The following is a 16,446-nucleotide window of genomic DNA, read 5'->3' on the forward strand; positions in this document are numbered from 1 at the left end:
ATAGACGGCCGCATTCCGGTGGCTAGTGCGGAGATCGTGGACATTGGAGGCTTCCCCCCAAACCTCGATGAGGTCCACGATCTCCGCACTTGACCAGGCGGGCGCCCGCCTTTTGCGCCCCCGGGCAGGCTCCTGGGAGCCGCCAGGCTGGTCGTGGGGAGCAGTGGAGGGCTGGGAGCCCTCGGATGGCTGGCTCATTGTGTGGCAGGTGCAGGCTGTGCAGGCACGGGTGCTGGCAGCCTTGCAACTGGCACAAAGTGAGTAGCCAGCCCATGGCCCTTTAAGGGCTCCGGGGCCGGGAGGGGGGCAATAGAGTTTCCCTGGTGTTGGCCAGAGTGGCCACCAGGGAAACCTGGGAAGCCTTAGCCTCCCACTAGTTCGAACTAAAGGGCTACACAGCCCTTAGTTCGAACTAGCTAGTTCGAACTAGGCGTTAGTCCTCGTAAAATGAGGTTTACCTAGTTCGAACTAAGCGCTCCGTTAGTTCGAATTAAGTTCGAACTAACGGAGCGCTAGTGTAGCGCATAGGAAAGTTAGTTCGAACTAACGTCCGTTAGTTCGAACTAACTTTCTAGTGTAGACATACCCTTAGTTAGTGAAGTTGATTGGACTAAAGAAATTATGGACCTTAAAGTGGAGGAGGCCTGGAATTATTTTAAGTTAAAGTTGCAGAAGTTGTCAGAAGACAGTATCCCTAGAAAATGGAAAAAAAATATAGGCAGATGTGTTAGACCAAGCTGGATGAGCAAGCATCTCAGAGAGGTGATTAAGAAAAAGCAGAAAGCATATAAGGAGTGGAAAATGGGAGGGATCAGTAAAGAAAGCTACCTTATTGAGATTAGAGCATGTAGGGACAAAGTGAGACAGGCTAAAAGTCAGGTCGAGTTGGACCTTGCAAAGGGAATTAAAACCAATAGTAAAAGGTTTTATAGCCATATAAATAGGAAAAAAATTAAAAAAGAAGAAGTAGGACCGCTAATTACTAAGGATGGAGTGGAGGTTAAGGATAATCTAGGAATGGCCCAATATTTGAACAAATATTTTGCTTCAGTCTTTAATGAGGCTAATGAAGAGCTTAGGGATAATGGTAACTTAACAAATGGGACTAAAGATAAGGAGGTAGATATTACCATATCCAAGGTAAAAGCCAAACTTGAACAGCTTAATGGAAGTAAATCAGGGGGCCCAGGTAATCTTTATCCAAGAATATTAAAGGAACTGGCACATGAACTTGCAAGTCCATTAGCACAAATTTTTAATAAATCTCTAAACTCAGGGGTTGTACCATTTGACTGGAGAATTGCTAATATAGTTCCGATTTTTAAGAAAGGGAAAAAAAGCAACCCGGGTAACTATAGGCCTGTTAGTTTGACACCTGTAGTATGTAAGATCCTGGAAAAATTTTTGAAGGATAAAGTAGTTAGAGACATTGAGGCTAATGGCAATTGGGACAAATTACAACATGGTTTTACAAAAGGTAGATCGTGCCAAACCAACCTGATCTCCTTTTTTGAGAAAGTAACAGATTTTTTAGATAAAGGAAATACAGTGGATCTAATCTACCTCTACTTTAGTAAGGCATTTGATACAGTACCACATGGGGAATTATTGATTAAATTGGAAACGATAGGGATTAATATGAAAGTTGAGAGGTGGATAAGCAACTGGTTAAAGGGGAGACTACAGCGGGTCATATTGAAAGGTGAACTGTCAGGTTGGAGGAAGGTTACTAGCGGAGTTCCTCAGGGATCAGTTTTGGGGCCAATTTTATTTAATCTTTTTATTGCTGATCTTGGCACCAAAAGTGGAAGTGTCCTATTAAAATTTGCGGATGACACAAAGTTGGGAGGTATTGCCAATTCAGAAAAGGATCGGGATATCATACAGGAAGATCTGGATGATCTTGTAAATTGGAATGAAAGCAATAGGATGAAATTTAATAGCGAGAAGTGTAAGGTTATGCATTTAGGGAGTAATAACAAGAATTTTAGTTATAAGCTGGGGACACATCAGTTGGACGTAACGGAGGAGAAGGACCTTGGAGTCCTGGTTAATTATAGGATGACTATGAGCTGCCATTGTGACATGGCCAAAAAAAGGCAAATAAGATCTTGGGATGTATTAGGCGAGGTATTTCCAGTAGGGATAAGGAGGTGTTAGTGCCATTATACAAGGCATTGGTGAGACCCCATTTGGAATACTGTGTGCAGTTCTGGTCTCCCATGTTTAAGAAGGATGAATTCAAACTAGAACAGGTTCAAAGAAGGGCCACTAGGATGATCCGAGGAACGGAAAACCTGTCTTATGAAAGGAGACTCAAGGAGCTTGGCTTGTTTACCTTAACCAAAAGAAGGCTGAGGGGGGACATGATTGCACTCTTTAAATATATTAGAGGGATAAATACCAGGGAGGGAGAGGAATTATTTAAGTTTAATACCAATGTGGACACAAGAACAAATGGATATAAGCTGGCTAGTAGGAAGTTTAGACTTGAGATTAGACGAAGGTTTCTAACCATTAGAGGAGTGAAGTTCTGGAACGGCCTTCCAAGGGAAGTAGTGGGGGCAAAAGATCTATCTGGTTTCAAGATTAAACTAGATGGGTTTATGAAGGGGATGGTTTGATGAGATAACATGATCTTGGTAACTAATTGACGATTCATTATCAGTGGGAAATAGGTCACTGGAGGGATGCTAGGAATTATTAGAGAACTTTCTGGGTGTCTGGCTGATGAGTCTTGCCCACATGCTCAGGGTTTAGCTGATCGCCATATTTGGGGTCGGGAAGGAATTTTCCTCCAGGGTAGATTGGCAGAGGCCCTGGAGGTTTTTCGCCTTCCTCTGTAGCATGGGGCACGGGTCACAGCTGGAGGATTCTCTGCATCTTGAGGTCTTCAAAGTATTTGAAGGCTTCAATATCTGAGACATAGGTGAGAGGATTATTCTAGGAGGGGTGGGTGAGATTTTGTGGCCTGCACTGTGCAGGGGGTCAGACTAGATGATCATAATGGTCTCTTCTGACCTTGAAGTCTATGAGCAGGGAACAGCAGGGCAGGAGCTGGGGTGAACCCTGCTTTGCTGGTGAGATGCAGGGTCCCGGGACTCCCCAGGCTCCCAGCCCCCTGCCTCGCTCTCCCTCGGCGCTGGGCTGTTATTGCTGCCGCTGTGCTGGGTTCCTCTCCGCTGGCAACAGGCGCTGGAACCAGCCCCACGTGGGCAGCCCCCCCCCCCCCCCCCCCGCCAGGGCGCTGCATCCGGGAGCAGCTGCTTCCCAAGGTCTGGCCCAGAGGCCTGGCAGGGACGGTGTGTGACAGCCCCTCACTCACCTCACAGCCACCAGGTCCCACAGCCACGTCTCTGGGAAGTACGCACGCGGCGCCGGCTCCACCTGGGCACAGGGCACGAGCTCCGGCTGAGCGACGATCTGTGGGGGCTGCTCCCCCCCACAGGAACATACGTTCCAACCGAAGCCTAGCAAAGATCCAAAGGGGGGTGAGGAGACCCCACGCTGTTTTGGGGGTCACGTGGCTCATGTGTCTGCACCTGCAAAGTCTCGATTCCTGGGGCCGTTCTGGGGATGGACGTGGCCACCAGGAGGTCTGAGAACTGGCCCCTGCCCAGGTCTGGCCTGGACTAAAGTAGCCCTCCAGAGCCCGCCCAGGAGACACGAGCCAGACAGGCCAGTCATTAGCCACACTGAGCATCTGGGACAAGGAGGCCCATTGAGGACAATGGAGAACCCCCTCTGCCGTCCATGGAGAACAATGGATCTGCCATGGGCACTGTCAGAACCAGGATCAGAACCCAGGACCCAGGCCTGATGCAGGAGCCCGCGGGGCCATCTCCCCTGGGGGCCAATAGGGTTTGGGATTTGCTGACCAAGGGGGATGGAAGCTCCTGGAGCACTGACCAAAATGTGGGGCAAATACACGGACAAGGCCAACAGGCAGGTCTCTGGAGTCATGGTCTGATTCCTGGAACTGATGCTCACAGATGCGGGTGTTGGTGAGAAGCTTCAAAGCTGAATCCTGGGTGAGAAGGAAAAAGCCTCAGGAGCCGCTAAAGCACCAGAGGCGGCGCCAGGCCCTTGTTACTGGCCAGGGCACAGGGCGACAGGCCAACGCCAGAGCAGAATTCACAAAGACTGTGAAAGACTCTTTGGTTCACCTTCCCACCCCCTCTTCCTTACAGCACTCCTCGCTCTGCCCATGCCAGGCTGCGTGGGCCTGAGGCTGGGACGCTCACTCCTGGGTTCTGCTCCTCCCCTCCCCACCCACCTGCTGGGGGAGCTGGGCAGGGCCCCTCCCCTCTCTGGTCCCTCCTCCCGTTGCGGGCTCAGACTGGGAGCTCGCGGGGGCGTCTCTGACTGTCTGTTCAATGCCCCCACATGACCTGAGCACAGACTGGCGCTGCCCAGCGGGGCCCTGCCCTTCCAGACTGAGGGGAGCCCTGGCCCTGAACCCCTGACCACCAGGCAGTGAAGGGGTCAGGCAGGGGCCACCTCAGCTCTGCCCCGGGGCTGGTGCAGGGACGGTGCCCGAGGGGGGCCCTGGGCAGGGACGTGAGGAATGACAAGGAGACGGGCCCTTGGGGGGGACACGCCTGGAGCCGAGGCAGCGCTGTGGCCGGGCGCCCTGCGGTGGCTGCGGCTGGGTGCGCCGGGGCAGGGCCTCGCCGGGCCGCCTGGCAGGGCTGCCTGTGACTAGGGACGTGAAGAAGCATTTCACTCCCTGAGTCGTCAGTAACATTGTTATCGAGGGCACGATCCGTCAGTGGGGGAGGCGCTCAGCCCCGGCTCGCACTGGGCGGGGACCTGCGGGGGGGGCCATTTCAGGAACCCTGCTCAGCCCCGGGGGCCCCAGACTCGTGCAGGCTCAGCCGCTCTGTGGCGAAGGGGCACGTTCGGTCGGTACGTCGGGGGGATGGAGCAGGCTCAGCCCAGAGCGATTCCTCGCCCAGTAAGGCAGCCGCACTCCAACCCTCTGCTGGGCATGTGGGTTGCGCCATTCCTGGGGTTCCCAGCCATGTGGGAGCTGAAGCTCTCGGGAAGGCAAAGGGCACCTCCCAGGGTCAAGTCTCTGCTCTGAGGCAGGAAGTTTTTCAGTGAAAGAGCTCCCATGTAATTCGCACCAAAAACACCAATTTGCACAAATAGGAGTCAACCGCGGGAAAATAATTCCCCACATTAAGTTATTTCACTTTAAGTTCAGTTTTTTTGGATTGTCTCTTGTACGTATAGTGTGGATGTGTTGTAACAGGAACTGCCAGGCAGCCGTAACTGGCCATGGCGCTGCCCCCGCCTGTCAGATCCCTGCGCCCAGGAGCCGGGGGTAACATTCCTGTTCTGTGGATATGCTGGGGATCTGTCCCAGGGCCTGAGATGGGTCTGAAGGGGGCGGGGGAGGTGCAGCCCAGTCCTGATCTTGCGAGGAGCATTCCCGGAGAGTCACTAGAACAGGCCGGACTGTTTGGTGCGATGTCACCCCGGGAGGCCGGCAGCCTGGGCATGATGGAGCCAGTTTAGTCCTTTCAGTCTACACCAAAAACAGAGGTAGAGTCAGGCACAACCTTACCTGAAACAGGCTCTTGGGGTAAACTGTCAGCGGGTCAGGCCCATCACTAGTCCCTCTGCGCGGCCTCCGGGATGGCCAGACTTCGCTTGGCACATTGTAGAAAGTAGTAGTTAGAATGCGAACTATATGATTGTACTGACAGTAACATGACTTATGCCCTTGATAGGAGTCTCCTTGGCGAAAATCAGGGAGCAAGTTATAGACCTAAAGACAAACACAGACAAGGGCTGCCGTGAGACCAAGGTACGAGCCTCCCCATGGCCAGCTCCTGCCCCTCCTCTCACCAACACATCACCCCACAAACCTCCCAGTCACATCTCTAACCTGGACTCCCCCACACTCTGCCCAGCACCCAGCCCCTTCCCACTAGGGATGTCAATGTGTAGTCAATTACATGATTAATCAATAAGCCTGGGCTCATTGGTTCACCCTATCCATTACACGCACCCCCCCCCCCCTTGCTGCCTTCCAGTTCTCTGGCTCACCATTAGCACCCAGCTCCAATACACTGAGAAGATATTTTAAAACTCTGCTCATGATACAAAACGTTCTCTGGATCCCAAAAAGTCAGCCTTGTTACCAGGTCAGTTTGGGTTTGCATCCTATCCAAAATCCCATCCATCCAGCCAGTCCTTTAGCATCTTAAACTACAGGTTTATTATAAAGAAACAAGTAAAAAGACTTGAAGTCATCAGGTTCCTAGCAGGTTCCACACTCCAACTCAAATTAATTTTTAACTAAATAAAAAAGTGTATCCTGAAATTTTGAAAAAAACACTATTTTTATTCAGAGTTTTAAAACAATTTAAATGTCATCAACAATACAAACTAGAATCATTCATAATCCAATCTGTAAAAAAATACTGCAGTAATCAATTTGTCTTTTATAACCTGACGCAGATCATTTACAAGTAACTTGAAAGCCAAAAACAGTTCTCTACACTAGCTTGAGTTGTTGGCATACTTGAAGCAATTCTAGAGGCAGCTGTGAATGGCCTCAAAAACAGACTTTACTTTTAGCCTACCAATAGACTCCATCACCTCACAATCTTCCCAAAAGTTTCTCTCGAATAATGCTTCATTACAATTATGAATTGCAAAAACTCGCCGGTGTCTTTCTTGTTTATCCAATTCCTTTTCGAAGTCGTCATCTTCTGAAGAATTGATGCTTAAATTATCTGCATTTCCCTGCGATGGTTGAAGAAGTCTCAGGGATGGACGCTTGAACAAGATCAGAGTGGAGATGGAAGTTTGAGAACAGCTTGCTATTTCTGAACAATGTGAAGTTTCTGAAACCGCAAATTCGATTGTTGATGACTCCTTTTGTTGTGTTGCATTTTCTTCAACCTCATTCGCTGAGTTCAAATGTAGCAATAGATTTTGTTTTTTGAGTAATCGAGCAATATCAAGGAGCCCTTCTTTTGCCTTTGGTATTTCCCTTGACGTAAGAAGAATCTGATACCACAGGTCAACATAAACTCCAGCAAGGAAATTAATATTGTCAAAAAGCTTCTCTTCGTGTTTCTGCCTGGAGGATATTTGTCCACCATTTTCTTGCAAGAACTTTGACAGTTTTCGCCATTCCTTCATTAAAACTCCCAGGCTGCGTCTAGACTGGTAAGATTTCGCGCATATACATTTAACGGAAAAGTTTTTCCGTTAAAAGTGTTTGTGCAAAAGAGCATCTAGACTGGCACGGATGCTTTTGCGCAAAAGACATCTTTTGCACAAAAGCATCCATGCCAGTCTAGACGCTTTCTTGCACAAGAAATTAACTTGCCTGTCTACGCTGGCCCTCTTGTGCAATAATACTTGCACAAGAGGGCTTATCCTTGAGTGGGAGTGTCAGAGTATTTGCAAAAGAACCACTGATTTCATACATTAGAACGTCAGTGTTCTTGCGCAAATTTTCGCGGCCAATGTAAACAGGCAGCAAGTTTTTGCGCAAAATCTTGCCAGTCTAGACGCACCCCCGAGGTTACATCAACAGCTTGAAGATTCACGGTTGTTTGGTTTGGCTTTGCCAAGAGGTCTCACAGGTCCTTCACTTTGTCCCATTCAGCTTTTGTTAACTTGAGTTCTCTTGTTCCAGCAGCAGCCACTTGTTCACAGTAAGATTGAAAAACGAGAAGCCGATCAACCATCACAAATGTTGAACCCCAGCGAGTCACAGTATCCAATGATTAAGTTACCCCATGTAGATCAAGCAGAACACTTAGAATACTTGAGGTTCGTAGTTTGACAACGACTTGTCAAATTTTTGCCAGAAATTTCTTCGCTTGTTCTTTGTTCAATCCATCCCAGATTGCTAACTGACGAGTCTGAATACCACACCTCATCAGTTGGACTTTTGAGTCGTCCTCATGAAGCCATGTTGGAAGTATGAGACTAGGGTAGCATATTGAGCAGCAGCATCCATGCTGAGTTTGATTTAATCCATTCCTTTAGTTCCTTCATCAGGCAAAATAGCTTCAGTTCTCAGAGGTAGAAATGGTTTCATTGTCCTCACTGAAATTTTTGACGGCACACATCATGTTTGCTGCATTGTCAATGCAGATGCTCAGCACTTGCATTTCACGGACCCCAAATTTTTCTAAAATAGCTTTTACTTGACTTTTCCCATAGGAAGAATTGTGATGCCCTTCAGTGTCGATTATAACCAAGGTTTTTACCACAGCTTCATCTTTTCCTTCTTCATAGTATTGAGCATTGATTGCAAGGAAATTTCTGTTTCCACAGGTTTTGGAATGGACATGAGCAATACGTCTTAAAGAACATCAGTTATGAAAGGTATCTAACTTTTCTTCTCCGAAGGATTGCTCATGAGCACTCCAATGTAGGTGATTCCCAAGCAGCTATCCAATGGTGGGGTCAGAGGTCACCAGTCTGCCATCTGCATCGCTATCCATCCAAATGTGGCATCCTCCCTAGCATGATGTTGAATGGCAAAGTGGGATGTAAACCTGTGTACCGAGGACCACGTGGCCGTTCGACCAACATCTTGGATGGGGACGTGCACCAGGAAGGCTGTTGATGAGGCCTGTACTCGAATCAAGTGGGCAGAAAGCTAAGGGGCTGGCACTTTCGCTAATTTGTAACAAGTGCAAGTACACCCTGTGGTCCAGGGGGATATCCTCTGGGCAGTAACAGGCAGCCCCTTCATCCTCTCTGCTATTGCAACAAACAATTGATTAGACTACCTGAACGGCAAGCTCAGACCGAGAGTCAATGGGAGGAGGTATTTAAATTTGTTCATGGATGCCCACATGTTAAAATTGCAGTGGGCCAACACCGCCTATTGATTAGCCACCGTCAGCTGGAGGCAACCGGATGAGGACACTTTCTCTCCAACAAGTCCAACCTCTTAGAGTCCTTGGATTTGGGAGTAGGGCCGTGGTGATCCTGGAGTTTCTTAGCATTAGCTGCATCCACCACCAAGGTTCCCGGTTGTGGGTGTGTATACAAGTGCTCCTACTCCTTCAAAGGGGCAAAGTACCCCAAGCCACCCCATTAGTGGTTGGGGGAATGAAGTGAAGTGAGGGTTCTGCCAATGGGTTTTCATAGTGGAGGAGACAAGATTTTCACTATAGGATGTGCATCCTCCCCCACCTCCTCTATTTGTAGACCCATATTCTGGGCCATTCTCCTCAGTAGGTCTTGAAGTGCCCTTTTGTGTATAAGGGGCAGCAACATCTCAACCCCAGATACCACCTCATCAGGTGACGATGGGGAGGAGGGATGCCACAGCTCCCCTACTTCCTGTTCCCCCTCTGGGTCCAGGACTGGTACTGTGGGCACATGTCCTTGGTCACCGGCACCAGAGTGCAGTGAAGTGGGCAGCACTGGACACAGAAACATCCCTGCAACGTGGTGCCATTGGTCCTCCCCAGAGTGGGGAGTGCTCCGATTGGGAGCTCAGTGCTGAACGGGATTCCACCGGCGCCCTGAGCAGCTGCATAGCAGGTATCTGCGACCCCAACATAGTCTGAGACGACTGTAACCCTACGGTAGGGTCTGGACCCAGAGCCTCTGAAGGAAGGCCCCTGCTCCCTGAAGCAATGGAGACTGAACTGGAGCCCCCAGCTTGTGTCTGGTCATAGGCCCAGGGAGTCCAGACTGGCCACTGAGTCGAGACGTGCCACTGAGGAGTCATTGTAGAGTCAACTCCTGTCTCCTATCCAGAGGGACCTGTGCTGAGCGCAGCACCTCCTCTTTGATCGGTGGCTCTCAGGTTCCGACTCTGACATGGATGTGGAACATGGGGACCATGGAGAAGTCTCTGCACAGGTATACGGTCACTGGGAGGATGCTGCTTATACAGGTGCTCTCCCAGCACCGGTGCTGAAGGGAACCATCCCCGCTGATTGACTGGTGCCACCTGTGAGGACTCCAACTTGTGCAGGAGCTGTCACCAGAGTGGATGAGAGGTCAATGGTCCCACCTCCATGATTGATGCCAACTGGGAGGACTCCACCTGGCAGCACACACCAAGAATTTCATTCCTGCCCACCCCCTCAGCAGAGCTGCACAGCTGTGGCCTCAGCTGGGGTATGTCTACACTACAAAGTTAGTTCGAACTAACATTCATAGGCGCTACACTAGCGCTCCGTTAGTTCGAATTTAATTCGAACTAACGGAGCACTTAGTTCGAACTAGGAAAACCTCATTTTACGAGGATTAAGCCTAGTTCGAACTAGCTAGTTCGAATTAAGGGCTGTGTAGCCCCTTAATTCGAACTAGTGGGAGGCTAGCCCTCCCCAGGTTTCCCTGGTGGCCACTCTGGCCAGCACCAGGGAAACTCGTCTGCCCCCCTCCCGGCCCCGGACCCCTTGAAGGGGCACGGGCTGGCTACGGTGCCCGTGCCAGGTGCAAGCCTGCCAGCACCCAGCCAGCAGACCCTGCACCTGGCACGGATCGAGCCACCCACCTGATGCCCCTCAGCCCTCCCCCTCTTCCCGGGACCAGGCTGGCGGCTCCTGGGAGCTTGCCCGGGACCGCAAGAGGTGGGCACCCGCCTGGGCTAGTGCGGACATCGTGGACCTCATCCACGATCTCCACACTAGGCACAGGAAAGTGGCCGTCTAGGACAGGAGAGCTGCCAGCCTGGTCACCCAGGAGCAGGTGTGCAAGAGAATCAAGGGGGTCCACTGAGACCCCCGACCCTGAGCTTGAGCTTACAATGGCCGTCCTGGGTCAGACCAAAGGTCCATCTAGCCCAGTAGCCTGTCTGCCGACAGCGGTCAACGCTAGGGACCCTGGAGGGGATGGACCGAAGACAGTGACCAAGCCATTTGTCTCGTGCCATCCCTCTCCAGCCTTCCACAAACCTTGGGCAGGAACACCACTCCTACCCCCTGGCTAATACCACTCCATGGACCCAACCTCCATGACTTGATCTCACTTCCCTTTAAACTCTGTTCCAGTTCTAGCCTTCACAGCCTCCTGCAGCACGGAGTTCCACAGGTTGACTTTTTGCTTTGTGAAAAAGAACTTTCTGTTACTAGTTTGAAGCCTGCTACCCATTCCTTTCCTTTGGTGTCCTCTAGTCCTTCTTTATGGGAACTAATGAAGAACTTTTCTGTATGCACCCTCTCCACCCAACTCTTGCTTTTAGAGACCTCTATCCTGTCCCCCCTCCGTCTCCTCTTTTCTAAGCTGAAAAGTCCCAGTCTCTTTAGCCTCTCTTCATATGGGACCTGTTCCAAACCCCTGATCATTTTAGGTGCCCTCCCCTCTCCCAGCCTCTCTCTTCCCCTCTCCCACCTCCTTTTCCCAGTCTCCCCCAGTTTTGTTCAATAAAGACAGATTCCATTTTGGAAGACACGTTATCTTTATTTTGTACATCAAGAAGAGGGGCTAGGGAAGGGTCAAGTGGAAGGAGGTGAGGGAGGAATGGGGCACGAGCCCCTGATGGGGAGTACTGGGCTGGCTCTGCGGGCTTCTGGGGGAGGAAGCTCTCCTGCAGCCCCCCAATTGCCCCCTCTCCCCAGATGGCAGCCTGCGGCAAGTGCAGCCGGGCTGATGGCCGAGTGGTGTGATGTGTCCAGTGTGGGTAGTCCGGGCACTCCAAGCCAGGACTGCTTTGCAAGAGGGGCACCCCTGCGAACTGTCTGTCCGGGGTGGGGGTCGGGACCCTTTAAGCACAGCCCTCGGCTAGCCTGAAACAGCATCTCCATGCTCTAAGTCCTCCTCTGATGCCCTGCCGGCATTGCTTCCGGCCATCCTTAAGCCCGGTTCAGGGTCCACTTAATGTGGACGTGCTAGTTCGAATTAGCAAAACGCTAATTCGAACTAGTTTTTAGTTCTAGATGCGTTAGTTCGAATTATCTTAGTTAAGTGTAGACATACCCCCGCTCCCAGGGGTGGAGCTGCATAGCGGGAGACTGCCCACCCCAGGAACAGCTGGGAAGCCACCATGCAGCTGAGTGGCGGCTATTGGAGCTGGAGCCTGGGCCACAGTCTGGCTCCAGTCCTGGTACATGGGGCAGCCACCCTCCACATGGCTCAGCCCCTAGGAGCAGCTGGGGCCATAGCTGCATGGCAGCTGCTGGGGTTGGGACTGTGGTACTAAAAATAGCACCACAGCCCCAGCTCAGATCCCAGCACACAGGGCAGCCACCTGCCATGCTGCCTCACTGTGCAGGTGTCAGGAAGGCAGAATGTGAGGGAAGGGGCAGGGTGGAGAACTAAGGGAAAGGTGGGGGTGAGTAGAGGAAGGGGCTTGTGTTGTGGGGAGAGGAGGGAGCCAGAACAGGAGAAGAAAGGGGAAGGCACCAAGGGGCAGGGTGGAGGAGAGATAATGCCAGGGGACAAAAAGGAGACAATTAGGGGGAAGGGCAGGAGGAGTTGGAGTGGGGGGAATAGGAAGGTGTCAGTGGGGGTGGAAAAGGGGAGGGGACAGGGTGGTGTAAGGAGAGGGGAGGGGCAATGGGGGCAAGAGGAAGAAGGAGGGGAGGGGAGCAGAGGTGTCAGAGGGGGTGGGAGAGGGAAGGGGACAGGGTGATGCTTGGGGAGGGGCAATGGGGTAAGAGGAAGATGTGGGTTGGAGTAAGTAATGTGTCAGGGTGCAGAAAGACATGAGGAGAACTGGGGCAGATGGTGATGAGGGGGTGGGCACCAGAGAGAAAGAGGGGTAGCGAGGAAAGGTGCAGGTACCAGGGCAGCTGCGGGGGTGAAGCAGAAGGGCAGACACAGAGAGGGGAGTGGAGGGGCAGGCAGGCACCAGAGGGCAGAGGAGAAAGGCAGGGAAAGTGGGTAGAGGGAGGTGTTAGGAGAGGGGATGGGGAGGAGACCGAAAGGAGGAGTGGGCACAGTGGGGAAGGGCAGGTGCAGGGGTCATAGAGGATGGGGAGGGGGCACATCCCAGGAGGGCTGAGGGGAGTGAGAAGGGCAGGAGCCAGGACAGCAGAGGAAGGTGAGGGGTGGGGGGCAGCAGGCACCAGGGAAGCAGAGGGGGGAAGGTGGGAGACATGGCAGCAGAGGAGAAAAGGGAGAGGTTTATAACTTGGGTGTTGTGATGGCATCCATCCGAACAAGTGCTCATGACCTCAATACTGCCGCCTGGTACGGGAATCCTCACCAGATCGGTGCTGAGGTGAACGGTCCTGGCTCAGTGAACCGTGCTAAGGTGAAAGGGACCCTCGTAACATTGGAGTCTTGCCTCTCGACTGCACTGGGCCCAGAACCGGTGATGGCATCAGTGGAACCGCCGGAGACTCACCGGGGGACACTGACCAGCTAGACATTAGCTTGATCAAGTCGTGTGCAGCCGTACATGTTTCGGAGGTGGATCTCCCATCTGGCTCTCCCAGGACGGGGAGTCCACTTGCACCAGACTCGACGGAACCAGGGGAGGTGTCAGAGCCCAAGGCGCCATGAGGCTGCTCTGACTCAGGACACAACCCCTCAAGTCTCTTACCTAAGTATGAAGCAACCAGGGAAAACGTGTTTTCCCGAGGCGAGAGACACTAGCTCCAACAACTGTCACTTCCAGCAAGAGGGAACTGAGGGAGAGGGCAGTCGGCAGGGTGCTATGTACCCACCCATACTGGCACCACTGTAATGGTCTCCCCTACCGACCTACCGTGTCCAGCTAGAGAGAATCTTCCTGGAAACTGTGCACACGGTGCACGCACACCTAAAGTGGAATGCATGTGAGCAATCTCACTGCTACGAGGAGAGGCTGAGGGAGTTGGGTTGATTTAGTTGGGATTGGTCCTGCCTAGAGCAGGGGGCTGGTCTTGGTGACTCCTGAGGTCTCTTCCAGCTCTATGGTTCTATGAAGAAGAAACTGGGCTTGTTTATTCTGCAGAAGTGAAGAATGAGGAGGGATTTGGTAGCAGCCTTCAACTCCCTGGAAGGAGGTTCCTAAGGGGATGGAGAGAGGCTGTTCTCAGTGATGATGGATGGTAGAAGAAGGAGCAATGGTCTCAAGTTGCAGGGGGAGGACTAGGCAGGATATCAGGAAAAGCTATTTCCCTAGGACGGTGTGGGAGCCCTGGGCTGGGTTCCCTAGGGAGGGGGTGGAATCTCCATCCCTAGAGGTGTTTAAGTCCCGGTTTGACAAAGCCCTGGCTGGGCTGATTGAGTTGGGATTGGTCCTGCCTTGGGCACGGGGCTGGACTCAATGATTCCTGATGGCTCTTCCAGCCCTGGGGTTCTATGATGATGATTTGGTAGCAGGGTTAAACTACCTGAAGGAAAGTTCCAGAGAGGCTGGCGAGAGGCTGTTCTCAGGGGTGCCAGGGGGCAGAACAAGGAGAAAGGGTCTCAAGTTGCAGTGGGGAAGGTCTAGGTTGGACTCTAGGGAAAATTATTCACTAGGAGAGTGGTGAAGCCCTGGGCTGGGTTCCCTAGGGAGGCGGTGGAATCTCCTTCCCTAGAGGTTTTAAGGCCTGAAGGGGAAAGGAATCCCGGAGAGTTGTCAGTATTTTAAAGAAGAACAAACCATTCTGATGTGATGGTAGGTGACAGTGACTCTCTAAGATGTGTGGGAACCCAGCTTCACAGGAGATTAACCAGCCCCGCCCAGTCATTCAGCTGCATGCAGGGTGCCCTGAGCCTCTGACTGGGTGGGGCTGGTTAATCACCTGTGAAGCTGGACTTGGCACAGTAGAGGGACACTGGCTTAGCAGAGAAACCCTTGGGGAGCTGAAACACAAGAAGGAAGCTGACAGGAAGTGGAAACTTGGGCAGACGACTAGGGAGGTGTATAAATACATTGCTCAAGAATGCAGGGGAGAGATCAGGAAGGCCAACGCACAATTGGAATTGCAGCTAGCAAGGGATGTGAAGGGTAGGTAACAAGAAAGGTGTGTAAAGGCATGTTTGCAGTAAGAGGGTGATCAGGGAAAGTGTGGGACCTTGTAGCCCATCAGGGCTCACGATGGGGCTTTTCCCCCTCCAGGTCAGTGGGTAGCCACACCACCGTACTCCACTGAGTCCCTGGAATTCTTGGTCTCAGACCTGTGCTCAGACCAGAGCAGCAGTTAATAACTCAATTGCCCTCTTCGGGCTGGCAGTCTCTAGTTTCAGGGCTCAGGTCAATACTCAGGCCAAGTCAAAAGTCCAGGCTCTATAAGGCCCAGGCTCTGGTTCAGGGAGGGGCGGAAAACCCACAGAATGTGGCCCAGGCCCCGGTGCAGGGGGGAACAGCAAACAGTCAGTTTATACAGTAAGGGCACGTCTAAAATGCAGGGCAAAAGTCGAATTAAGCTATGCAACTTCGCTTAAGTGAAAATAGCTTATTTTGGCTTTTGGGGCTGTCTACAGAGCAGGGACTCGAAGGAAGAACACTCCTCCTCCAACTTCCCCTACTCCTCGTGGAAGGAGGGTCACAGGAGTTGGAGTAAGAAGTCCTCCAGCTCGACATTATTTTGGAATAAAGGCCGGGGTCCAGAGTGACTCAGACAAATTGGAGGATCGGTCCAATAGAAATCTGATGAGGTGCAACAAAAACAAGTGCAGAGTCCTGCCCTTGGGATGAAAGAATCCCCAGACCTGCTGCTGGCTGGGGACCAACTGGCTAAACAGCAGTTTGGCAGAACAGGACCTGGGGATCACAGCGGATGAGAAGCTGGATCTGAGTCACCAGGGTGCCCTTGTAGCCAAGAAGGCGAATGGAATACTAGGGGGCATTGGGAGGAGCATTGTCCATGGATCCAGAGAAGTGATTATTCCCCTTTATTCAGCACTGGGGAGGCCACATCTGGAGTATTGTGTCCAGTTCTGGGGCCCCCATTACAGAGGGGAGGTGGACACATTGGAGAGGGTCCAGCGGAGGGCAACAAAATGATTAGACGGCTGGAACACATGACTTACAAGGAGAGGCTGAGGGATTTGGGCTTGTCTAGTTTCCAGAAGCGAAGAGTGAGGGGGGATTTGATGCAGCCTTCAACTCCCTGAAGGGAGGTTCCAAAGAGGATGGAGAGAGGCTGCTCTCAGTGGTGACAGATGGCAGAACAAGGAGCAATGGGCTCAAGTTGCAGTGGGGGAGGTCTAGGTTGGATATTAGGAAAAACTATTTTCCTAGGAGGGTGGGGAAGCCCTGGGATGGGTTCCCTAGGGAAGTGGTGGAATCTTGTCCCTAGAGGTTTTTAAGTCTTGGCTTGACCAAGCCCTGGCTGGGATGATTGAGTTGGGGTTGGTCCCGCTTTGGGTAGGGGGCTGGACTTGGTGCCTCCTGAGGGCTCTTCCAGCCCTGGGGTTCTATGAGAAGATGCAGCTGCCTTTCACGGTCCTTTTGCCATGTGACTTCTACTTCCTTTGTCCCAGACACAGGCTGCCCAGCTCATGGAGCACAAGGTCTGGAAGCCTCAGAGTTCTGTCCATAGACACACCCCTCCTTGCCTTGTTGAGGCACAAGGCTCGGCCCGT

The 16,446-nt window shown here is 52.0% G+C and overlaps 1 protein-coding gene across 1 annotated transcript in view; it reads right to left on the reverse strand.

Moving 5' to 3' along the window:
- Positions 1-16,446, reverse strand: part of LOC102462598 (alpha-2-macroglobulin-like protein 1) — a 91,965-nt gene that overhangs the window by 34,829 nt on the left and 40,690 nt on the right. Inside the window, exons 16-18 of the mRNA XM_075918666.1 lie at positions 5,573-5,776; positions 3,910-4,027; positions 3,326-3,470 (exon numbers count right to left, since the gene is read on the reverse strand). Coding sequence (XP_075774781.1) covers positions 3,326-3,470; positions 3,910-4,027; positions 5,573-5,776 — 467 coding nt within the window. The remainder of the gene's footprint in view (positions 1-3,325; positions 3,471-3,909; positions 4,028-5,572; positions 5,777-16,446) is intronic.

The sequence above is a fragment of the Pelodiscus sinensis genome, unplaced genomic scaffold, assembly GCF_049634645.1.
Source record: "Pelodiscus sinensis isolate JC-2024 unplaced genomic scaffold, ASM4963464v1 ctg39, whole genome shotgun sequence".
In the NCBI taxonomy this organism is placed as follows: domain Eukaryota; kingdom Metazoa; phylum Chordata; order Testudines; family Trionychidae; genus Pelodiscus; species Pelodiscus sinensis.